Genomic DNA, 20,675 nt, shown 5'->3' on the forward strand with positions numbered 1-20,675 from the left:
CACATACCTGCTTCTGACAGGACTCTGAGAGGCAGGAGTGACTACGGTATTGTTCCCATTTTACCAGTAGGGAAGTACTTGCCTCCACAATTCCCCAAGATTCCAAACACCCTGACCCGAGGAGTAGGACTAGCTCTGGAATGTCTCTTCCAGCACCAAACTAGCAAATGCAAGTGGTTTCATCAGATCCAAGATAATCGAGGAGTTGACAAGGTCTAAATCCTCAGAAAATCTCATTAGAGAAATAATATCAGAAACTTGGGAAACAAGAAAACATGGAAGGAAAAAAATACACCAACAGAAAATGGGGCTATTTCTTTAACCCAGAATCCTTTGACATGTGCCCCCTCTTTTTTTTTTTAAAGTTTATTTATTTATCCTGAGAGAGACAGAGAGAGCATGAGTAGGGGAGGGGCAGAGAGAGAATCTCAAGCAGGCTCCGCACTGTCAGCATAGAGCCCGGCGTGAGGCTCAAGCTCACAAAACCATGAGATCATGACCTGACCTGAAACCAAGAGTTGGATGCTGAACCGACTGAGCCACCCAGATGCCCCTGTGCCCCGCTCTTCCTAATGGGCAGAGAGCTGCACAGCAAGCAAGAGACCTCATTGCCCAGTATCCCACGTGACTAAGTCCCAGCCAATGGAAATAATGAACAAATTCTTAAGTCATCTGCTGGAAAGCACATCTGTCCCCCTGGACTTTCACTATCCCCACTCGTGGCTGGAAGTGGTGATGACTGAAGAAGCAGGAGAGCATAGAGCTGTACCGCTGGCCTGGGCCTCTCCGTGAGACACAAGCACCTGTGGTCTCTGAGCCACTGTATTGTTGGGTCTCTGTTCTAGCAACTTGACTTCTCCCCTTCTATTACAGAATATAGGGAAGTAAGGCAGGAAAGGAGAGAGAGAACAGAAAAGATAAACACTACAGTAATAAGTCATCAGCGTCTGTAATATAGAAACCTACTTCATTAGATAAGGAAAGGATGAGAGAGAAATCAGCTTCAGTAATTAGGGCTTTGCCATTCACTTAATGAGAAGAGAAAATATTTAACAAACTGTACAAACAAATATTTTGGTAAAAAGCAAACAAAATACTGTTAAATGTATAAAAACAAGACGGTCTGGGTAACAAACGAAAAATATTAAGACAAACTGCCAACAACTTGCTAGATCATAAGAAAACAAGAACATTAAAAATTCCTTAGGTGCTATTTTTAAACAGCCAGGAAACTTGGTTTAAAAATTTTCACCATTATTTCCTAAAACCTAACAGTAAATAATAGGTATATGAAGAGTGAGACAAGGAGCATTTTGGGGAAGAAACATGCACAGTCAACTTATTAAAAGTCTGAGGTTACAGATTTCATCTAATCAAATCAATGAAAGCTTGTCCACAAAGAGGAAGACCACACTAATGAGAGATCGAAATGGCTAGAAGCTTCAGGGAAAGCCTTAAGGAAAAGAACGGGGCTCAGTGCTAGGTGTGGTTGGCTAAGTCATTCCATATAATAGATCAAATTATAATGAGTATTATAATGAGTATTAATGAGACAAAATCAGTTGGCATCCCAACCTTTCTTTTACAGGTTAATGAATTCCATAGCTTTGTGAATATCGTCAGTCTTAACACTAAACCCAAGTCACCCACATGTCTTGAGATGTGATGCTTGCCAAGGGAGAAAATAAAAATTTGAAGATGCTGGGCTTTCATTCAGAAGACAATGTTCTGTCTCCCAAGGATTCACCAAGAAAAAGCAGAGCTTTAATCTGTGACCTCCAATCACAAGAGTATCTTAGCAAAAACATGAATCCTGATGAAGTCACTTTAGCTTCCCAGATAAAACTGCCATTAGTAAACCTTCAATTACTAAGGATTCCTAGTCTTGAGTTCCCGGTAACTCAGGCGTGTTGATTAGGTTCTAGTGTGATGCAAGTCGACGTCCAAATATATTTATAAATTAAGAAGTGCATTCATTTTTAAACTTCTGTAAATATGTGAACTTTGCTTATAAAACCCCCATCAATGATCCCAAAGCTTTGATTAAAAATAACAAAGAAGGAAAAGGAAAACCACTTATTGGTACTAAAGCCTTTACTGTAATAAACCAAATATATTTACAATTTATACAAATGTTTAACCTTCAACAAAAATACAAAAAAACATTTCACAAGATGCAAAACCAAGAAACAAGTTCATTGGAGACACCACTGCTCTACCAAGCACAGAACATTGAGGGGAACTGCAAGGAACAAAAAGGTAATCTCGGCAGATCACACAGAAAGAAAAAAAAACAAAACAGGCTCTGCCTACCCCTTGGCCCCTCTGCCCACTTTGCCTCGGTGCTCCGTTTGGTCTAGGTAGATAGGTGACCTTCAGTTGATGGACTCATCGCCTCCTCTTTATAGACTCAAAGTAGTTTTGTGTCAAGGTTTAGAAATAGGTTTTCACGTTGTTGTTTTTTTCCTTTTAAAATTACAACTTTTCTATTTCTACAAATTCAAAACATTTTGGCCCAATTCAACTATAAATGTGAAACCACATAATGTTTTCAGTAGATGACTTCGTAGACTGTAGCCTTCTTGTCCCCTGAGCCAGTGACTATGTACTTATCATCCACAGAGATGTCACAGCTAAGCACGGACGAGGACTCTTTGGACTGGAAGAGAAAACAACAGGCTCACGTTTAATGTGAATAGAGATACTCAGGGGCCCTGCTCCCCCCCCAGGCTTCCGAAGGCACCTTTGCTCCTGGAGTCACGGCAAATGCCGTGATCAAATTGTCATTCTTGGTAAGGAGGGCTGACTTACCTGGAATATACTAGCTCCGTAGGGGGTCCGCCAAGCATTGAGGAGGTTGTCTTTGCCAGTACTCACAAACCATTTACCTAGAATTAGCAAAGGAACATGTAGTTCAACAATATTAAAATTCCTGCTATACTATTAGCAACCTGGACTTAATTGAACTCCACGCATTTCTAATCACGATCATGTCCAATGGGTTAGGCTAGAACTTGAGTAGAGGGAGCAGGTTTTGAATCTGGGCTCCACTATGAACCATCTGTGGTCTTGGGTTTTGTCAAAGCAGTGGCAGGGACCGTGTCAGCCCCATTAGCCACTAGACGGATACACTTCGGGTAGCATCACACCCAGCACACAGCGGGTCCTCAAATAGTGAATCAGTGAAGCTGCTGTTCTTTCAGTCTCCTCTTGATGAAATGGGACTAGGAAGGAATAAATGATGAACTTAAGTAAAATGCCAGACATGACGCATGGCACATAGAATGGGCTCAGGGACTAATGGCTACACATCTCTCCATCCATCCTGAGAACAAATATTTGACCCTACGTGAACTTCTTCATCTTCACTGCAGAGTATAATGGTCTCAGGGGAGCTAAAAATATTCTCTTCTCTGACCCTACTTCCCTCTCCTCCTCAGTCCATAATGACTTCCAACGTGGCTGCCCCAGGCTTCTATAAATCCTGCCCCCCTTCAGAGTGGTAACTACTTGTCCTCCACCTCTGCTTCAGACTCCCCCGCTAAAAAAAAAAAAGAAAAAAAAAATCCGTGTCAAAACATCTATTAGGCAACTGCATCACCTGCTGACCTTTCTCCCATTACGAAAACAGGCCGAAACGGACATCACTATGCTCTGAGGGACATATTAAGACAATAGAATGATTGCATCCAGCTGCTCAGAGAACATTTTTTCCAGACATGATCTCTACTGTAATTTTTTTTTTAGAAGTATTTTCCATTGAGGCCACCGGTGTCCTCCCGTTTCCTTTCCGCTAAACTCACCACAATAAGCAAATTTGAGGGACAGCACACAGCTCTCATGGAGATGCAGCTGGTACTTGTCGGGTTTGTTTACGTGAAGAACTTCCACATTGCTACTCTCCATGCCCACGGCCAGCCACTCCCCAGTTGGGCAGTATCCAAGGGAGAATATCTGTAGGAAGCAGAACAGGCTCACTAGTGATTTTGCCCAATGAACTGAGAAGTGATAAACAAGAAATGGGGAAAATAGCAAGAAGAGGGGGATGTAATCAGCAAACTCCAGATTGTAGCATAGTCCACAGCACAAGAGACCGAACCCAGACAAGCCAAGTGTGGAAAACCTTTATGAAACAATCGGAAAACTTGGAACACTTAACACATGTGATTAAATTAAGAAATTATTCTTAATAATAATAGCATTTGTGTATATGGCATTTGAAAGTGGTCCTTGTCTTTTGCAGATACTAACTGAAACACTTGCAGATAGTGTCTGAGATTTACTTTAAAATAATCCAGTGCAGGGGTGCCTCGGTGGCTCAGTCAGTTAAGTGTCTGACTCTTGATTTCAGCTCAGATCATGATCTCATGGTTCATGAGTTTGAGCCCCGCATCGGGCTCTGCACTCTCAGTGCGGATTCTGTCTCTCTCCTTCTCTCTCTGCCCCACTTGCACTCTCTCAAAATGAATAATAAAAATAAACTTAAAAAAAAAAAAACCCAATATTGAAAATAATCCAGTGTTTGGGGGCAGGGATGATACATGAGACCAGACTGGTCATGGGTTAGAAACTATAAAGCTAGGTGATGGGCATTTTAAGAAGCTTTAAAAAAAAAAGGCAGACCAAAAATAGTACCCTCCATATATTTGGAAAAAGACTGGAATGAGGAAGACTATAAGAAACTCAACAAAAGATTAACAGGGACATGAAATTTAGTAAAACACATACTTGTAAACAAGTCGTAATCAAAAGAACAATTCTACCAACAGAAGGCACTTAACAAGGCAATGTCTTTCCCAAAGCAGGTCTAGATTCAGATTCAGATACTCCACATTTAGATAGTCTTCACAATCCATAAAGTTGCCATTTTATATCACTTCAAACTTCCATAAATCTAGTCAGCCATTGAGTCCATTTTCTAAGGGTTGAATAATAAAATGGGCCTCCAGTGAGATACTGCTGTCTTTTTTAAGCTCCCTGATGCAAGGGAAATGAATTAACTCCAGAGCTGTTGTGATTGTTCTCTATTCCTTATAATAACCCTGCATATTTTTCAAGCTCTATTTATATGTGAATCAAATAATCTTCTCTCACCCCCACATTAGATGGTGGGAACATGTACAACAGGTCCAACCGTCTATTCTTCACTGAACAAATTCCTTCAATGAACTCCTGTAGAAGTAAACAACTAGCAGGTCTTAACCAGTAGGGTTTTAGAAACCACTCTAAGCATTTCAGGGGTTCTGCTTATCTGTGGGTTGTTGTTGTTTTTAATCAGTATCTCAAATTTAAGCCTGGTCTGTTGGCCCAGTTGTTATTACCATGAGATGTGAAGGGAGGGAGCAGGACGCCCCACACAGAGATTCCTGGTGGGGAAAAGCCCGTCACCTGTGAGGTGAAGTCATGCTGCTGTAGCTGCCGCCCTTCTCGCAGGTCCCAGGACCTGACCGTGTTGTCCAGGCCGCCCGTCCAGAGCTTGGTGCCATCATTAGAAATGTCAATACAGCTGGCCCCATCTGTGTGGCCCTGGAATTGCCTGATAAAACAAACCAGATTGAATAATGATTTCCTGCCAGAGCTCAAGGTAAACACTGTTGTGTTGTTAGTTTTGGACTCAGTGTGTGTGTGTGTGTGTGTGTGTGTGTGTGTGTGTGTGTGTGATCTCTCAGTGTCTTCTGATGTGCAAGATCAAACTAACATCCCCCACCCTGAGGAGGAAACAGCACTTGCGGATTTTCTTTTTTCGCAATCCAAGCGTTAAAGAAATGGAATGCCACTTTAGGTCATCATACGGGAGAAGCTAAATACACTCTTACAGCTCTTCTTACAAATCCGTCTGGAAGGGAAAATTCCTCCCAGTCTGGAAAAAGTGTTTGAGTGTTAAAAGAAAAAAAGAAAAGAAAAGAAAAGAAAAAGGACAAACACACAAAATCCCACGTGTATTCTCTAAGGAAAGAGGTAGGCCTCCATCACTACATTATAAGCTCAGGGTCCAGAAGCACTCCTTTTCCATGAGTGAATCAACACAGCAATGCCCTTCATGCCAACAAAGCATGAGCTCACGTATTTACTCAACCTTGCTTTCTGTATTAGAAAGAGCCCTGCATTAGGAAATCTGGACTCCCAGAGACAAAGGGTCATGCTGGCCTCCTGACTTAGGGGCGCTGAACAGAGTCAGAGCTAATCGCTGAGGCGGCCCCGTGGGCACCTCTGCAGGACCCTGCCTGGAAGCTGAGCACATGCTTGTTCTCTGAAAGGGAAACCTTGTGCTTCAGTCAAAAAACACTACCAAAACCAATCAACCAACAGGGACTCACTGAGCACAGATGCTTTGCCAGGCCAAAGGCAGGGTTTGCTGAGGGGTAGGCAAAAGTGAGCTACCGCAGGGTTGGTGATCTGTGGGTCCCGGACCCGGTTTTGCATGCCAACGGAACCAGCAGGGAAGTGACCAGAACACGGCCAATCACTATGGTGAACTAGGCGGGATGCATTCGAGTGGCTTGGGAATTTCAACACTCAGAGGAAGGTTTCTATGTCTGTCCTTCCTCTAGGTGCCCTTCCCCCCCTTATTTTTCCCACAGAGCTCCAAACTTTTAAACTGAGCTTGGAATTTAAAGAGCATGGAAGATAAGACAAAAGCACTACTTGCTGTGAATTCTGAGACAAGATGAGAGCTATCATTTCAAAAATTGTTCCTCCAAAAGCTATTCTGAATGTCCATCTTAGTTCTCTGCCCCCACCCCTGTCCCATGCACACACACGTTCCCCCAACCACCCCAGCTTGCCTCCAAGACTCCCCCGTGGGTCACGCCAGTCCCAGATGCAGCTTTTGAAAGCTGATTTGCTCTTCTTTCCATTAAACTGCTCTGGAAACCCAGTGACCTCCCTCTGCATCCTCTAGAGGTCATAAAATACTTTCTCGCCTTGACTACAAATGCTGTTCTCTTCTGACTTCAGGTGCTTGGTGGTGGCTCCTCTACCCCCCTGTCCGCACATCGCAGCACTACCTCAGCCTCCTAGAAGGCAGATACCAGGACTGTCCAGGCTGTGGTGGGTCTCGGTAGATACTGAGATGCTCAGCAGACTCTGTGCTAACCTCTCACGCAGAGTAGCCACTAGCCGCATGTGGTCAGCCCACACTGAGCAAGACATTTGTAAAGCACTACCCCATTGTATCCAGCAGGTGCTTACTCCCGGGAGCCAGCACAGAGCAGGGGTTCAGGGCACAGAAGACAGGACAGCAGCACGCCTGCACCCCATCATGTCTCCCCCACCGCCCGAATGTGTGAGCAGACAAGCTGACTTTTACCTTCTCTGTACCTCGGGTTCCTCATCTATAAAACTAGGATAATTACAATGCAGACATTATGAGGATTAAAAGGATTAGTGTTTGAAAAGCACTTAGAATTAAAATTTTGAAAGTGCTATTAAGATTTTTTTCAAAAAAAGAAGAGGAAGAGGGGCACCTAGGTGGCTCAGTCATTCAGCATCTGGCTCTTGGATTTGGCTCAGGTCATGATCTCATGGTTCGTGGGTTTCAGCCCTGGATCAGGCTCTGTGCTGGCAGTGTGGAGCCTGTTTGGGATTCTCTCTCTCCATCTCTCTCTGCCCCTCCCCTGCACGCTCTCTCTCTCTCTCTCTCAAACTAAATAAACTTTAAAAAAAAGAAGAAGAAGAAAAGAAAAACAACAAACACTTGCTAGGCTAAAAAAGTCTGAAGTGGCTGTCAGCTCCAGCTACATTTGTCAATTTTGCTCATTCTGAGTTGCCCAGTGCCCTACAAGGGAAAAATTACTACCAGAGTGTCACCCGTACGCAGGGACAGAGACTGGTTTGGTGACACTGGATTTCTACAGAAGAGGTCTGAAGGGAGACGAAGCTACTATAATGACTCCTAAAGTCTGTCCCCTTCACTGTGGCACTTGGGCCCAAAGCATGAGAAGAGCCCTGCTAAATAATCTACACGCCTAAAATCACACTATCAACAAAGAGCATTTCCGAGCGAAGATGAAATAGAAAACAAAAAAGCAAAAGATGACAGGTTTTCCCTGGGATGTTTAGCTAGCGCTTCCCTTTACAAAGACTTTGCTGTAAGTGTGGACTTCGACTTCGGCAGAGGGAATGAGGTGGCCAGAGCCGAGGAGAGACGCAGAGACGGCAGGACTGCAGCTGTCACAGTTCAGAGGAATGATTCCAGGAAGCTGGGCCCATTCCTGGGTGCAGTAACCCCTGGAAAGGGCTGATTTAGTTACTGAGAAACATGTATACTTTAATATAATTTTTGTGGGAGCACCTGGGTGGCTCAGTCAGTTAAACGTCCGACTTTGGCTCAGGTCATGATCTCACGGTTCGTGGCTTTGAGCCCCACATTGAGCTGTCTGCTGTCAGGCAGAGCCAGCTTCTCTGTCTCCCTCTCTCTCTGCCTCTCCCCTGCTCACGCTCTCTCTCTCAAAACTGATAAACATTTAGAAAAAAATAAATAAAATCATTTTGCGAGTAAAATTCATGGAATCTCCTCTTCTCATGTCCTTTTGTTGGTTTTCTGTTCTCCTTTATCACTCGGCTCCTATTTGCACAAAGTTCTAGCCAAAGCCAAAAACATCGAGTATTAAGGACCCTTGATACTGCCAGGTAATCCATGGTGCATGTGCTGCCCCTTGGCAAAAATCAGGAATACTTTTTGGACACGTCTGGCAACTGCAAGTGGCTGAAGAATGGGGACATCAGGGAGGTAAATATAAATTGTGGGGGACACTGAGCATAGCAGCCAGACTGTAAGCCCCCCAGAGGGCAACTGCCACAGTTTTGTCTTCATACTCCCAATACCTGGAACTCCCAGCCTGGCACACAAGAGGCTCTGAACATGGGCCGAGAGCCTGGGTGCAGCCAGAGAAACAGAGGGGACAGGAGGCCTTCAAGCCCAGGTACCTAAGGAGGGAACACCCACCATAGACAACCATGTCTGCTCACCTCACCAGCGTCTGGTTGTGCAGGTCCCAGACCGCGATGTTGCCGTCACTGCAGCACGAGAAGCAGACCTTGGAGTCGGGGCTGATGGCCAGGGCGTAGCACGCAGGGGCCGAGGACGTCAGCTCCGCCTTGATGCGCGGGGTCGGAGCCGCCAGGTCCCAGATGGACAGAGTGCTGGCTTCCCCTCCCACGATGAGGGTGCAACCATCAGGGAGCAATTTGCAGGAACGGATGTAGTTATCTCTGTTCTGTGAAATAAATGTAATTCAATTGTTATGATGCATTAGCCAGCACTAACAATCCCATGTTCTCTAACTGCTATCTTGGTTTTCGACTTGAAAAATAGTATTTCATGGACACTATTTAATAAAGCAAGAGTTCTGTTGTAAAAATTGGGATCGAGTTGTAACTGTCCCCTTTGAAACGGTAAATAAAACAAACTCCTGGGCTTGCTTGGGCACGTGCAAACATTTGGATAGAACTGTTCCCGACGTTCAGTTTCCTGCTGAGTAGAAAGAACTGAAATGATCAGTGGATGCAAGATAGGTGTACATGTACCTCTCTATGAAGAAACCACTTTTCTTTTTTAAAAAAATTTTTTTTTCAACGTTTATTTATTTTTTTGGGACAGAGAGAGACAGAGCATGAACGGGGGAGGGGCAGAGAGAGAGGGAGACACAGAATGGGAAACAGGCTCCAGGCTCTGAGCCATCAGCCCAGAGCCCGACGCGGGGCTCGAACTCACGGACCGCGAGATCGTGACCTGGCTGAAGTTGGACGCTTAACCTACTGCGCCACCCAGGCGCCCCGAAGAAACCACTTTTCAAAGCTAGCTTAGAAATGTCTGACCTCACCACCCTCCATTATTTACTATTTGGAAACTGCAGACCTACTGCCTAGGTTTTGATTTTCGTTACTCTTAAATCTCTACCTACGGCTTGCACTAGTCACATGGATCCTTACTAATAATTTTTTTTTTTTCAACGTTTATTTATTTTTGGGACAGAGAGAGACAGAGCATGAACGGGGGAGGAGCAGAGAGAGAGGGAGACACAGAATCGGAAACAGGCTCCAGGCTCTGAGCCATCAGCCCAGAGCCCGACGCGGGGCTCGAACTCCCGGACCGCGAGATCGTGACCTGGCTGAAGTCGGACGCTTAACCGACTGCGCCACCCAGGCGCCCCTCTAAGAATTTAACAGAGCTGCATTCTCAGGCGATAACATGGCTGCTACCATATTCAAGCCTCTCAGTCCAAAGAAATCGATAAAAGATGGCATCTTCCTATCGAAAGCAACACACATTAAAAAAGTAAGGTGAGACCTAAAATAACCCTCCCCTCCCTGAAAGAAGTAATTGCTATTCTTCAACCCAAATAGACCAAGCTGAAGTTTTCACTATGCTTTGACCTATTACTCATAAATTTCAAAAAAGGCGATGAACATTACAAAATACTCCTACTATTTTAGAATGTCCGGCTATGTTTCAGCATGTTTCAATTTCATTAATGGAGATTTTTTAAAGTTATTTGATTTGGGCGCCTGGGTGGTTTAGTCAGTTGAGCGTCGGACTTCGGCTCAGGTCATGATCTCACAGTTTGTGAGTTCTAGCCTCACATCTGATTCGCAGAGCCTGCTTCAGATCCTGTGTCTCCCTCTCTCTGCCCCTCCCCCGCTTGCGCTTGCTCTCTCATGAATAAACATTAAAATAAAAATAAAGTTATCTGATTAAAAAATAAATCAATGGGGCGCCTGGGTGGCTCAGTTGGTTAAGTGTCTGACTTTAGCTCAGGCCACGATCTCTCGGTTCATGGGTTCAAGTCCCATGTCAAGCTCTGCTGACAGCTCGGAGCCTGGAGCCTGCTTCAGATTCTATCTCCCTCTCTCTCTCTGTCTCTCCCCCACTTGCACTCTGTCTCTCTCTCTCAAAAATATAAACATTAAAAAATAAAATTGAAAATAAAATATATCAATAACTACTCCAAAAAAGGCTTTTGTATCTCAAAAACACCGTTCTTCTTTCTGAACACTCTGTCTCTGGAATCCTCACCAGTCGCTAGGCACGCAGCGGGTGAACTGTTCCACCCATCACGGCGAAGTGCAAGCAGACACCACATCAGGGGCAAGGTGGCCTTTAGTCTGCTTAGGGCCAATGGTACGTGGTCTGTAAATTCTGGGGTTACAGTTCAGAGAAGGGAACATGTCCCAACATGGCGTATGGATCCTGAAAAATGCAAAATGGCATCCTCATACTCTGGGAGGAGGTGGCTTCGGGTGCCTTGGGAAAGCGTTCTCACCGTTCCAGTTTTGCGGATGGCCGTCCTGTTTCCTTGCAGTGTGATCTATTAACCTTTCCCGAAGTTAAGGTAATAAAACCCAGCCAGCCCTCCCAGGTCTCCCTGAAAACACAGGCCCTGTTCAGAACGGTTTTTATGCCACATTATGAAATGTTTACTATTCAATATTTATGCAAAGGCTGTAGGGAAATCACAAATTAAGTGGACCGCAGGGCTCAGAGTCCAGGCCTAGTTCAATGGGAAACCCCCTTCTGAGTACACGTTCAAACAAGGACAGCTTCTGTAAACCACTGTAAAATATTTTGTGAAAGAAATCCATCAACTCTGGGATTTAACCACTGAAACAGCAACAAATGAAACCTTCACATTTCGGGCGGGGTGGTGGTGGTGCAGGGGCTAAATAGCTAACGCAGGAAACAGAAAGGGCTTCCATTTCCTCATAATGGGAATAAAACCCAGGCCCAAACAGCTATTTCCTTATTGAGTCTCCAGGGAGACATTACCCTTGTGCACCAGTTCCTGTTCGCTCACCAGACAGTCGAGCTGAGACACGGGGCTCTTGTTGCCGGGGTGGCTGATGTCCCAGACCTTGACGCAGCCCTTCCCGCCCGTGTACACGTGTCTCGTGGGGTTGCTGATGGTCACCGCACACACCACCTCCCCGTGGTTCAGGGTGTTGATCTGGCGCGCGTGGCGGGGGATGCCGGGTCCGATGAGGGCGTCGGGGGGGAAAGGGACGGGCTGCATCTGACCGTCCGCGGTGACATGGAAGGAGTATGCACTTTTGGGGAAGGGGACAGTTAGAGAGAGAGACAGGAGAGGAGACAGAGAAAACACGGATCATAAAGCAGTTAGTCATCACCTCAGCAGCCTCTGTGAGGAAGAAGAGGAAAGAACGATTCTCCTCATGATTCTCTTCTGAAATCAACAGAAGCTGAAGTATTTACCGAAGGAACAAATTTAAAATACATAATAGCAGAAGTCTAGGGTGTACATATATTAAACTGTATTTTTTAAATATTTAGAAATTTCTCAATTGTGCCTAACCATTCCAGAAAGCATCCCTTCAAATCCCATCTACGACGCTAACTACGCTTCCTAATTAACATAAAATACCTCCTTCCCAACACACCCTGTATAATTGTATGATTTCTTACCATAATTTTAAATGACTATTTTTTATGCTTCAGATGAAGCCCTCAAGAACTCATAATAATTTCACACAGTAAACACTATATTCCAACACTAACATATGAAAACACTTCTAAACGTACCAGTTTCAGGCTTGAAGTTACTCTTTTGCATAATCAAGAAAAAATAATAAAAGATTCTCTCTTTTTTTAAATGTTTATCTATTTTTGAGACAGAGCGTGAGCAGAGGAGGGGCAGAGAGACGGGGGACAGAGGATCTGAGGCAGGCTCTGTGCTGACAGCAGGGAGCCCGGCGCAGGGCTCGAACCCACAAACCACAAGGTCATGACCTGAGCTGAAGTCAGATGCTCAATTGACTGAGCCACCTAGGTGCCCCAATAAACGACTGGCTTTATGACAGATTTTTTTTTTATGTATATTTTTATTTTGGGGGAGGCTGGGGCAGAGAGAGAGAGAGAGAGAGAGAGAGAGAGAGAGAGAGAGAGAGAGGCACACACACACACACAGAGAATCTGAAGTAGGCTCCAGGCTCTGAGCTGTCAGCACAGAGCTCGACACGGGGCTAGAACCCATGAACCGTGAGATCATGACCTGAGCCAAAGTCAGTGGCCTAACCAACTGAGCCACCCAGGCACTCCAACTTTATGACAGATTTCAAGTTTTCTCCTTAACAGTCTCCCTACCTTGGCCACGAACCCCAGTTTTATCTAAGGCAGCAAAGTACTCTTTGGTACCCCCCCCCCAGCTTCCCTTTGGCTAGGTATGCCACGTTTTCAGCAGTAAGAGGTACATGCTCAACATACATGCGCTGCTGGGGGCATGTGGTTCATAACTTCAAAGAGAGGGACGCCAGGGGATCCAGAAGCTCTCTGTACTTTTGGCTCAATTTTGCTATGAACCTAAAACTGCTCTAAAAAACAAAGGCGATTAATTAAAAGAAAAAAAAAATTTTAAGTGAGGAAGATCAGGATTCCCGTCCTCTTTTCTTCCTCCTTCCACTGCCTCAACTATGAGCAAGCTGCCTTGCTCAGCCAGCCCTTTTGGGGTCACCTTCAAGGTGACTCTGAAGATGGAAATCAATTGCTGAAGGAAGTAGAACACAAAGATAGGATGCAGAGGCCCTGTGACACTGTGGGGCTGTGAGACCTGCCCTGGGCTACTGACAGCCACTATCTTTTATGGGAGAGAGAAATAAACCTTCATGTTGCTTAAGCTATTGTTTTCCTCTCCTGTTAAATACAAACCTAATCCCAGTACATATTTGTTTCCACTTCAAAATCTTAAGGCATATTTTATGTTTTGTGATCTAATGATTTAAACTCCAAGCAATAATATATTACAGATATGAAACATGCACAAAGAAAAGACACTTGAGAAGGTGGAAAATGCAGGGGCACCTGGGTGGCTCAGTTAAGCGTCCGACTTCGGCTCAGGTCATGACCTCATGGTTCGTGGGTTCGAGCCCCGCATCGGGCTCTGTACTGACAAGCTCAGACCCTGGAGCCTGCTTCGAATTCTGTATCTCCCTCTCTCGGCCCCTACCCCTCTCGTGCTCTGTCTCTCTCTCTCTCAAAAAAAAGAAATAAACATTAAAAAAAAAAGAAGGTGGAAGGTACAGAAGTGCTAATACCCACCCCCAGCATCCAAGCAGATGGAATTATGCACATGACACTTTTGAAGAGACCACTATGTTCACTTTCTTCTTATCTGAAACATCACTAGGCAGTCTAGAAGTTCAACATTAAGCCTTTTCTATAGGTCTGCATATATAATAAATGAAGGATGTAGAGTTTCCATAACCCTCTGGGATAAGTCTGGGGCACTTTCTGGAACTTGTCATTGGCACCTTACATTCCCTTTACAGATCTAAAGACCATGGGTATTACCACAGAACTCAAATTTTCATTTAAACGTTCACTCAAATTTTGTAAAATAACTTAGCACGCACAAAATTGAAAACTGATACAAGGTTATTAGGTTTCCAACATGCCTGCACATAAAACCCACATAATTCCCTAAGCTTGAGAAGAAAATTAGGCTATTATTTTCTCTTTATGAACGCAAAATATCATATACGTGGAAGGCTTGAAAAAGAACTGCCTTGACCCCAAACCAAACAACACAATCTTACATATATGTTATTTCCTGACAGACTGGTTCCAGTAACTAATCTTAAATGGCTAGCTGAACCAAATCCTTAACATTACTCTTAATTTGAATAATTGAGCACACATAATGGGAACCCTACAGAATGCCCTAGAAAATAAATATGCATACAAAACAACTACAGCTCCAAGCCCTTACAACACCACACCACTAAATTCCCTGTTTTTTACCCAACGGTATCCTTTGGTGTCCTTAGTAACACATCAAGCCCACATGATATTCTAATTCTAATATAAGCACACTGTAGTTATTGAACCTATGCTATTTATTACAAGATATTTGGGGTTGGAATCAAATAACATTCACTGTATTGCCCTGAAGATAGGACCACAAGAACTGGAGATTAACTCTATTCATGTTCTGGAAGAATTCTTCAAGGTCCAGTAGTAAGTTATGTGACCCAGACATCAGGTACCATGAGTTGAGTCTGAAAATAACAAACAGCCAGGTGAAGCTTAGAGAAATGACCAGAGCATTTTCATAAAACAATTGAACTGAACGTATTTGGTTAGAACAATGGCTGACGTGGGGAGAGAACTTGCCTCTTAAAGCTAGATTCTATGCTGTGAGAATAATGGCGCTGTGTGAAGGTTAGTTTCTTGGTCTGCCACAAATCAAGGTGGGTGCCCCCAGGTGGGCAAACTTTCCATCAGGCACCCTTATAGCAATTCTAGATTTTTAGGGGAAGACAATTTTACCTTGTTTCAACTGGAAGCCCACTTATTATAGAGTTAAATGATCCAGATTAAAATCGATGCACAAAGTGTAGACAGAGAGCTGTACACTCATTTTTGGAAGATACCCGCCTCTCTCCCAGGTGTCCCCTTCTTTAAACCACACAGGTGGGCTGTGATATCATACTGAGGCAATTTGAAATGGATTCACAGAGTAGTGAACTGCAGCCAGAAGCTGTAAACACTGCTTGGTCCCAGGAGAAACCCATATGGATGTTAATACATCAGTCACAGGGGGCCTTGCAGGAAGCTGGTGCTGCCCGCTGTGCTGGAAAGCCTAATCAAATGAACGAACCAGACCGATGCAAAGGGCTGATAGGTCTCAAAGAGGGATCAACTGGGAGGAAAAATGAGGGGAGCAAATGAGAGCCTGGAATTATTCACCTACAGGAAGAACAAGAATCTTGTTGAGAAAAGGCCACATTGATGGCATATCATGGCAACGTTAAAGACTTCCCAGAAGGAAACTTAGATTTCCTACTTATTGAAGAACCAGGAAAAGTAAAATCAACCAGGAAGGGGAATTTATAAATTGAGAGTGAGGATTTAATAAATACCTCGCAAGCCTGAATTCAGAAAGAGGCCAGCCACCAAAGAATGTACATGGAATGACTGGATTTATAGAATTTCAAATACAGGCAGAATTCATCTGTAATATTAATCCAGAGTGGTGATTCCCCACAGCTACTGCAAGGAACGTGAGAGGGGCTTTGTCAGTGTCCCTGGTGAAAAGTCACTGAGCTATACACATATGATTCATGCACTCTTCTATAGGTATATCTCAATTTTAATATTTTTTAGTGTTTTTTTAAGTTTATGTATTTATTTTGAGAGACAGCACGAGCGGGGGAAGGGATGAGAGAGAGGGAGACAGAGAGAATCCCAAGCAGGCTCCACGCTGTCAGCATGGAGCCCAACTCAGGGCTCAAACCCATGAACCATAAGATTATGACCTGAGTTTGGAGGCTTAACCAACTAAGCCACCCAGGCACCCTTATGTATATATCTGAATTTTAAGATAAAGGTGAGATTTATTTGTTTATTCAAGAAAAAGTCAAGAGGGCTCCTGACCCATGATCAAGTAGACTGGGTCCACAGCTAAGTCGAGAGCCCTGACTCTACTGTTAAATATACAGGAAATGCCTGGCTCGCTGACCTCACTAACTGTGGTCGTCCTTACCAGCCTAACTATCTGCAGCCTATAATGTGTCCATTCCTGATCCACAAGATAGAAATAATTAACAAAACAGAAGGGTTGCAAGGATTGCTGTAAGGATGAAAGCAGCTACAAAACCATAAAACATCGAACACCACACTCCACACCTGCAGGGGCCTTCAGAAAATGGGAGCATTGGTATTAAAAAGAGGAAAGTGAGGGTATGCTCCATCAAGGGCTCTTTTATCAGTGGACAAGTGTAAGGGCCAGGAATGCACAACGGGAGGAAGGTGTGGGTGGGAGTCGGGAAAGCATACAGCAGTGACTAGGCAAAGAAAACCAGGAAATCCATAAATCCCTAAGGACAAGAATGGGGAGATAGTATTTGGCAAAGAGGAGAGGAAAATGTTTAGCTAGGACTGGGGCAAACTGTGAAGTGGAAAGAATAAGTCCCTGGCACTCTTGTTAGAGGCCACACTGCTGGGGCCACCCACCTGCACAGAACTGAGCACCCCCCTCAACCCAGCTTTCTGAACAAACACCTGTTGATGAGGGCCTAATCCTGTGATCTAGTCAGGAGAACTGAAAAAAATAAAGCCCCCTGGACAGCACAAATGTAAAAACGGAATAAAATCAAACTCTTCCAGAGCCGATGACTCTTCCTTTATTGGACACACAGAAGAGGTGCGGGAACTCAAACTCAAAGAGTCCCCACTGGGAATCCTCACAGGGAGTGGCAGGCTGGAAAACAAGACTGTGTTTTGGAGAAGCAGGTTTTTTCCTAGCAGACAGACTCCTGCTAATAAAACTATGCTGTGTTCTGAGACCAAAGGAAAACAGGTGTTTTCAGAGTTGCTGGTTTGCTGGAAATAGGAACAGCAGCAGGATCCGGTCGACAGTGATGGAGAACCATGGACCCCGGAGGTAATGGCTGTGGCCAAGACCTTGCTGCCTGTGGACTTGGCGCTCTCAGCGGGGACTCTCTTGCTGTATTACCAGGTTTAGTGTCATTGGGCCTCAGTTCACATGACTGTCCTGTATCCTAAATTCCCTGCCATGTGGAATGATGGGCCAGTCCCCTAAAATATCATATGCCGTCACATCTCTGAGTTGTGCACAAACTGTTCCCTCCTGCTTAGAATAGCACCGTCTCCCTCCGACGTGCTCAGGTACTTGTTCTCTCTTCCCCTCGGTGGGCCACAACTTCTGCAGGCAGGAGGGTTCTTTTCCAGGGTCCTAGCTCTTCCTGTAAATCTCAACTATGGCACGTATCAGAACTGTGGACCACTGCACGTGTTGACACTTCTCATTCGTCATTTTTCTCAGTGGATTTTGCCAGCTCGCATACAGCTGGCACTCAGTACATGAATCTCAATTCCCCAGGTCATTTATTGCTACCCTAATCACTTATTAAACTGAGGCACGAGAGGTCGCTCTGGCAAGGAGAGAAAGCTACAAGAAAGTGGAGGAGGGTCTTCTAGCCACTTGGGTTATGCCAACCAACCTTCCCCAAGAATTTTCCAGTACTCGTACCAAATGTCGCTGGGAGATGCTATCAACATTCCTGGGGAGGGGAAAGGTGGTCCCTAGAGAGGTATTCTGGACCAAAACAAAGAACAATGAAAGCAACTATAGTAACGGAGTAAAATCCATGGCCCTTCCCTAAGTCAGCAGAGCCCAGTGGATGCAGGACCCTTCCTTCCAAAGCAAGACACAGCAGAAGCTGCCATAGGTCACATGCAAAAAAGCGCGATCCTGTGTCTGGCCACTGAAAAGCATAGCTTTAAGTAGGGGCACCTGGGTGGCTCAGTTGGTTGAGTGTCCAATGCTGGGTTTCAGCTCAGGTCATGATCGCATAGTTCGTGGGTTTGAACCGCAAGTCAGGCTCTCTGCTGACAGAGTGGGGCCTGCTTGGGATTCTCTCTCCTTCCCTCTCTGCCCTCCCCAACTTGTGCACACAAGCACGTGCACGCTCTCTTGCTCTCTCTCTCAAAATAAATAAATAAACTTAAAAAGTAAATGGAAAAGCCAAGATCCAAGTCCAGGGCACCCAGGGCAGGCCTGCCACAAACGTAGAACTTTTAATCTTTGACCTAGCTTCACAGTGGCACTACGTTGGACACCTTCCCCTGAAGAGGGAGAACACATGCCCATCATGATAGAAACACGTAACTTACACAAAAGAGACCTTCATGTCAATGTCATCAGTGCAATTTCATTACAGAGTCCTGGCACTGAAGGCTTTGAGGGCTGGAGCATGTGGGTCATTCTAAGGTAGATGAGAATAATGTAATTTATGATGGTGGAGGATACTCTTAGCCTCAAGAATGAGTACAATGAAGGTGGTGACTGGGGGGATTGTAATGTGAGGTCATAAGGACATCAGAGCCATATTATTCTAAGATTTCAGGGGAAAAAAAACAGGTCCTTGGGAATATAATTCATCTATTTATGTTAAAATCTCCTTCACCGCCAATATAACAAGGTTGATCTTTAACTCTTCTTAGGGTCTGCATCTCTCACCCATAACATCTATAAAATGCAGAATTTTTCCAGCTTGGCCTCCTGGCCTCCTCCCAAACAGCAAATATGCAGATCAGGGTACAATTCGTACCCTATTTGGAAGACAGCATTTCTAAATGAATGGAGGGCTTTGCTAACAATTCAATTACACGGTGTGAACTTAAAGCATTAAGATGAGAGCCTTTTTTTTGTCTGTTTCCTTATTTACTTTAACACATGGCCATTCTCGTTTCTTGAAAAGGCAAATGCAGAACTTCTTAGAATGGACATGATAAGGAAAATCACTAGACAGAGAAAACAGGAGACTGGCTACTTGATAAACTAGGAGATTCTCTAGCAAAGTTAGCATTCATGATTCTGAATTCTAGGCCCTACTTCTTCCACCAACTAAATGTTTCAAAACGTGTAAATGTGTTAGGGGAGCAACGAGGCTTCCATGCAGGGCAAAGATTCAAACCGAGAGATTCCTGGATGAAAAATAAGACAAAGAAAATTTTAAAATACAGTCATTTCTAAGCTGAATTTGAAAAGTCTAGCAAAGGAACCAACTACTATGGGCAAAGAAGCATTACCTGAGCAAGAAATAAACTACATTTCTATCTGATAAACTGAAAGGCATTTCTGAGGAGGTGAGGAGGGAGAAGGGAGATATGTGCAGGGAGGACAACTGTCTAGTAACTAAACATAACACATCAAAATAAAGGGCCTCACATTTCAACAGATTCTCAAGAAATTAACTCTGCAATCCCAGAAGATCAAAGAGTATAAAAATAGAAATTAAACCAAAACCCAAATGTGGCATCCAGGTGGCTCTGTTGGTTAAGCGTCCGACTCTTGATTTCGGCTAAGGTCATGATCTGGGAGTTCATGAGATGGAGCCCCATGAAGGGCTCCTCGCTGACAGTGCAGAGGCTGCTTGGAATTCTCTCTCTCTCTAAGTCCCTCCCCGCTGCTTACGCATGCTTACGTGCTCTCTCTCTCCAAATAAATAAATAAACTTTAAAAATAAATACGTAAAATAAACCAAAACCCAATGGTGATAATATGGCACAAAACAGGAAAGTTACTTTCAGCATTTAATAGACAAAAAATACCCATAAACCATGCCAAGTAAAAAGAGGGCTGAATTAATTTTCAAATCCACTAAACAAGCCAGTTGTGGATTCTAGACATCTAGACTTCGTCAACAGAGGAACCAGAAGCAAGATCAAGAATGGAAAACGGAGTTGGGGAGGGAGGGGGGACTGACCACGGAAATGTCTCCTTGGCTAGCAGCGGGGATGGCCTCTATTCACTGCTGCAAAACATGTTTTCCTAAGAGGCAATTTTACCCCATATGTAGTTAAGATTTTCTTTCCTCTTTAGGCTCCAACTCCAAAAAGGTACTTTAAAGATTTATTTAAACACTAAACGAGTGGGTGTAAGATTTCTCAATTACATGTCTAGCATTAAAACACAGGGTGAAGGAACTTGGAACTAAGCTGGAATCTTAAGCCAAACTATTATTAGTCTGAGTTATTACTGACCTCTAGGTGCTACTACATGAGGCAGGTAAAGCCCAGCTCCCAAGTATTTATGGGGAGGAAGCCAGTACATCAGGGCCAAAATGACGTCTTGGGGGTAGCGCAGTGGGAAGCATAGCAAAGAGATGTTGACCTGACTAACCTTGAGAATTTCTCT

The 20,675-nt window shown here is 44.3% G+C and overlaps 1 protein-coding gene across 4 annotated transcripts in view; it reads right to left on the minus strand.

Moving 5' to 3' along the window:
- Positions 1-2,059: 2,059 nt before the first annotated feature.
- TLE1 (TLE family member 1, transcriptional corepressor) overlaps positions 2,060-20,675 on the minus strand; it is a 91,061-nt gene continuing 72,445 nt past the window's right edge. For all 4 annotated transcript variants that reach the window (XM_030292907.1, XM_030292908.1, XM_030292905.1 and 1 more), the window contains 6 exons: positions 11,796-12,045; positions 8,971-9,218; positions 5,389-5,536; positions 3,804-3,954; positions 2,812-2,888; positions 2,060-2,659 (listed from right to left, as the gene is read on the minus strand). In XM_030292907.1, coding sequence (XP_030148767.1) covers positions 2,552-2,659; positions 2,812-2,888; positions 3,804-3,954; positions 5,389-5,536; positions 8,971-9,218; positions 11,796-12,045 — 982 coding nt within the window. In that variant the 3' untranslated portion in view covers positions 2,060-2,551. The remainder of the gene's footprint in view (positions 2,660-2,811; positions 2,889-3,803; positions 3,955-5,388; positions 5,537-8,970; positions 9,219-11,795; positions 12,046-20,675) is intronic.

This window comes from Lynx canadensis, chromosome D4 (genome assembly GCF_007474595.2).
Source record: "Lynx canadensis isolate LIC74 chromosome D4, mLynCan4.pri.v2, whole genome shotgun sequence".
Classification (NCBI taxonomy): domain Eukaryota; kingdom Metazoa; phylum Chordata; class Mammalia; order Carnivora; family Felidae; genus Lynx; species Lynx canadensis.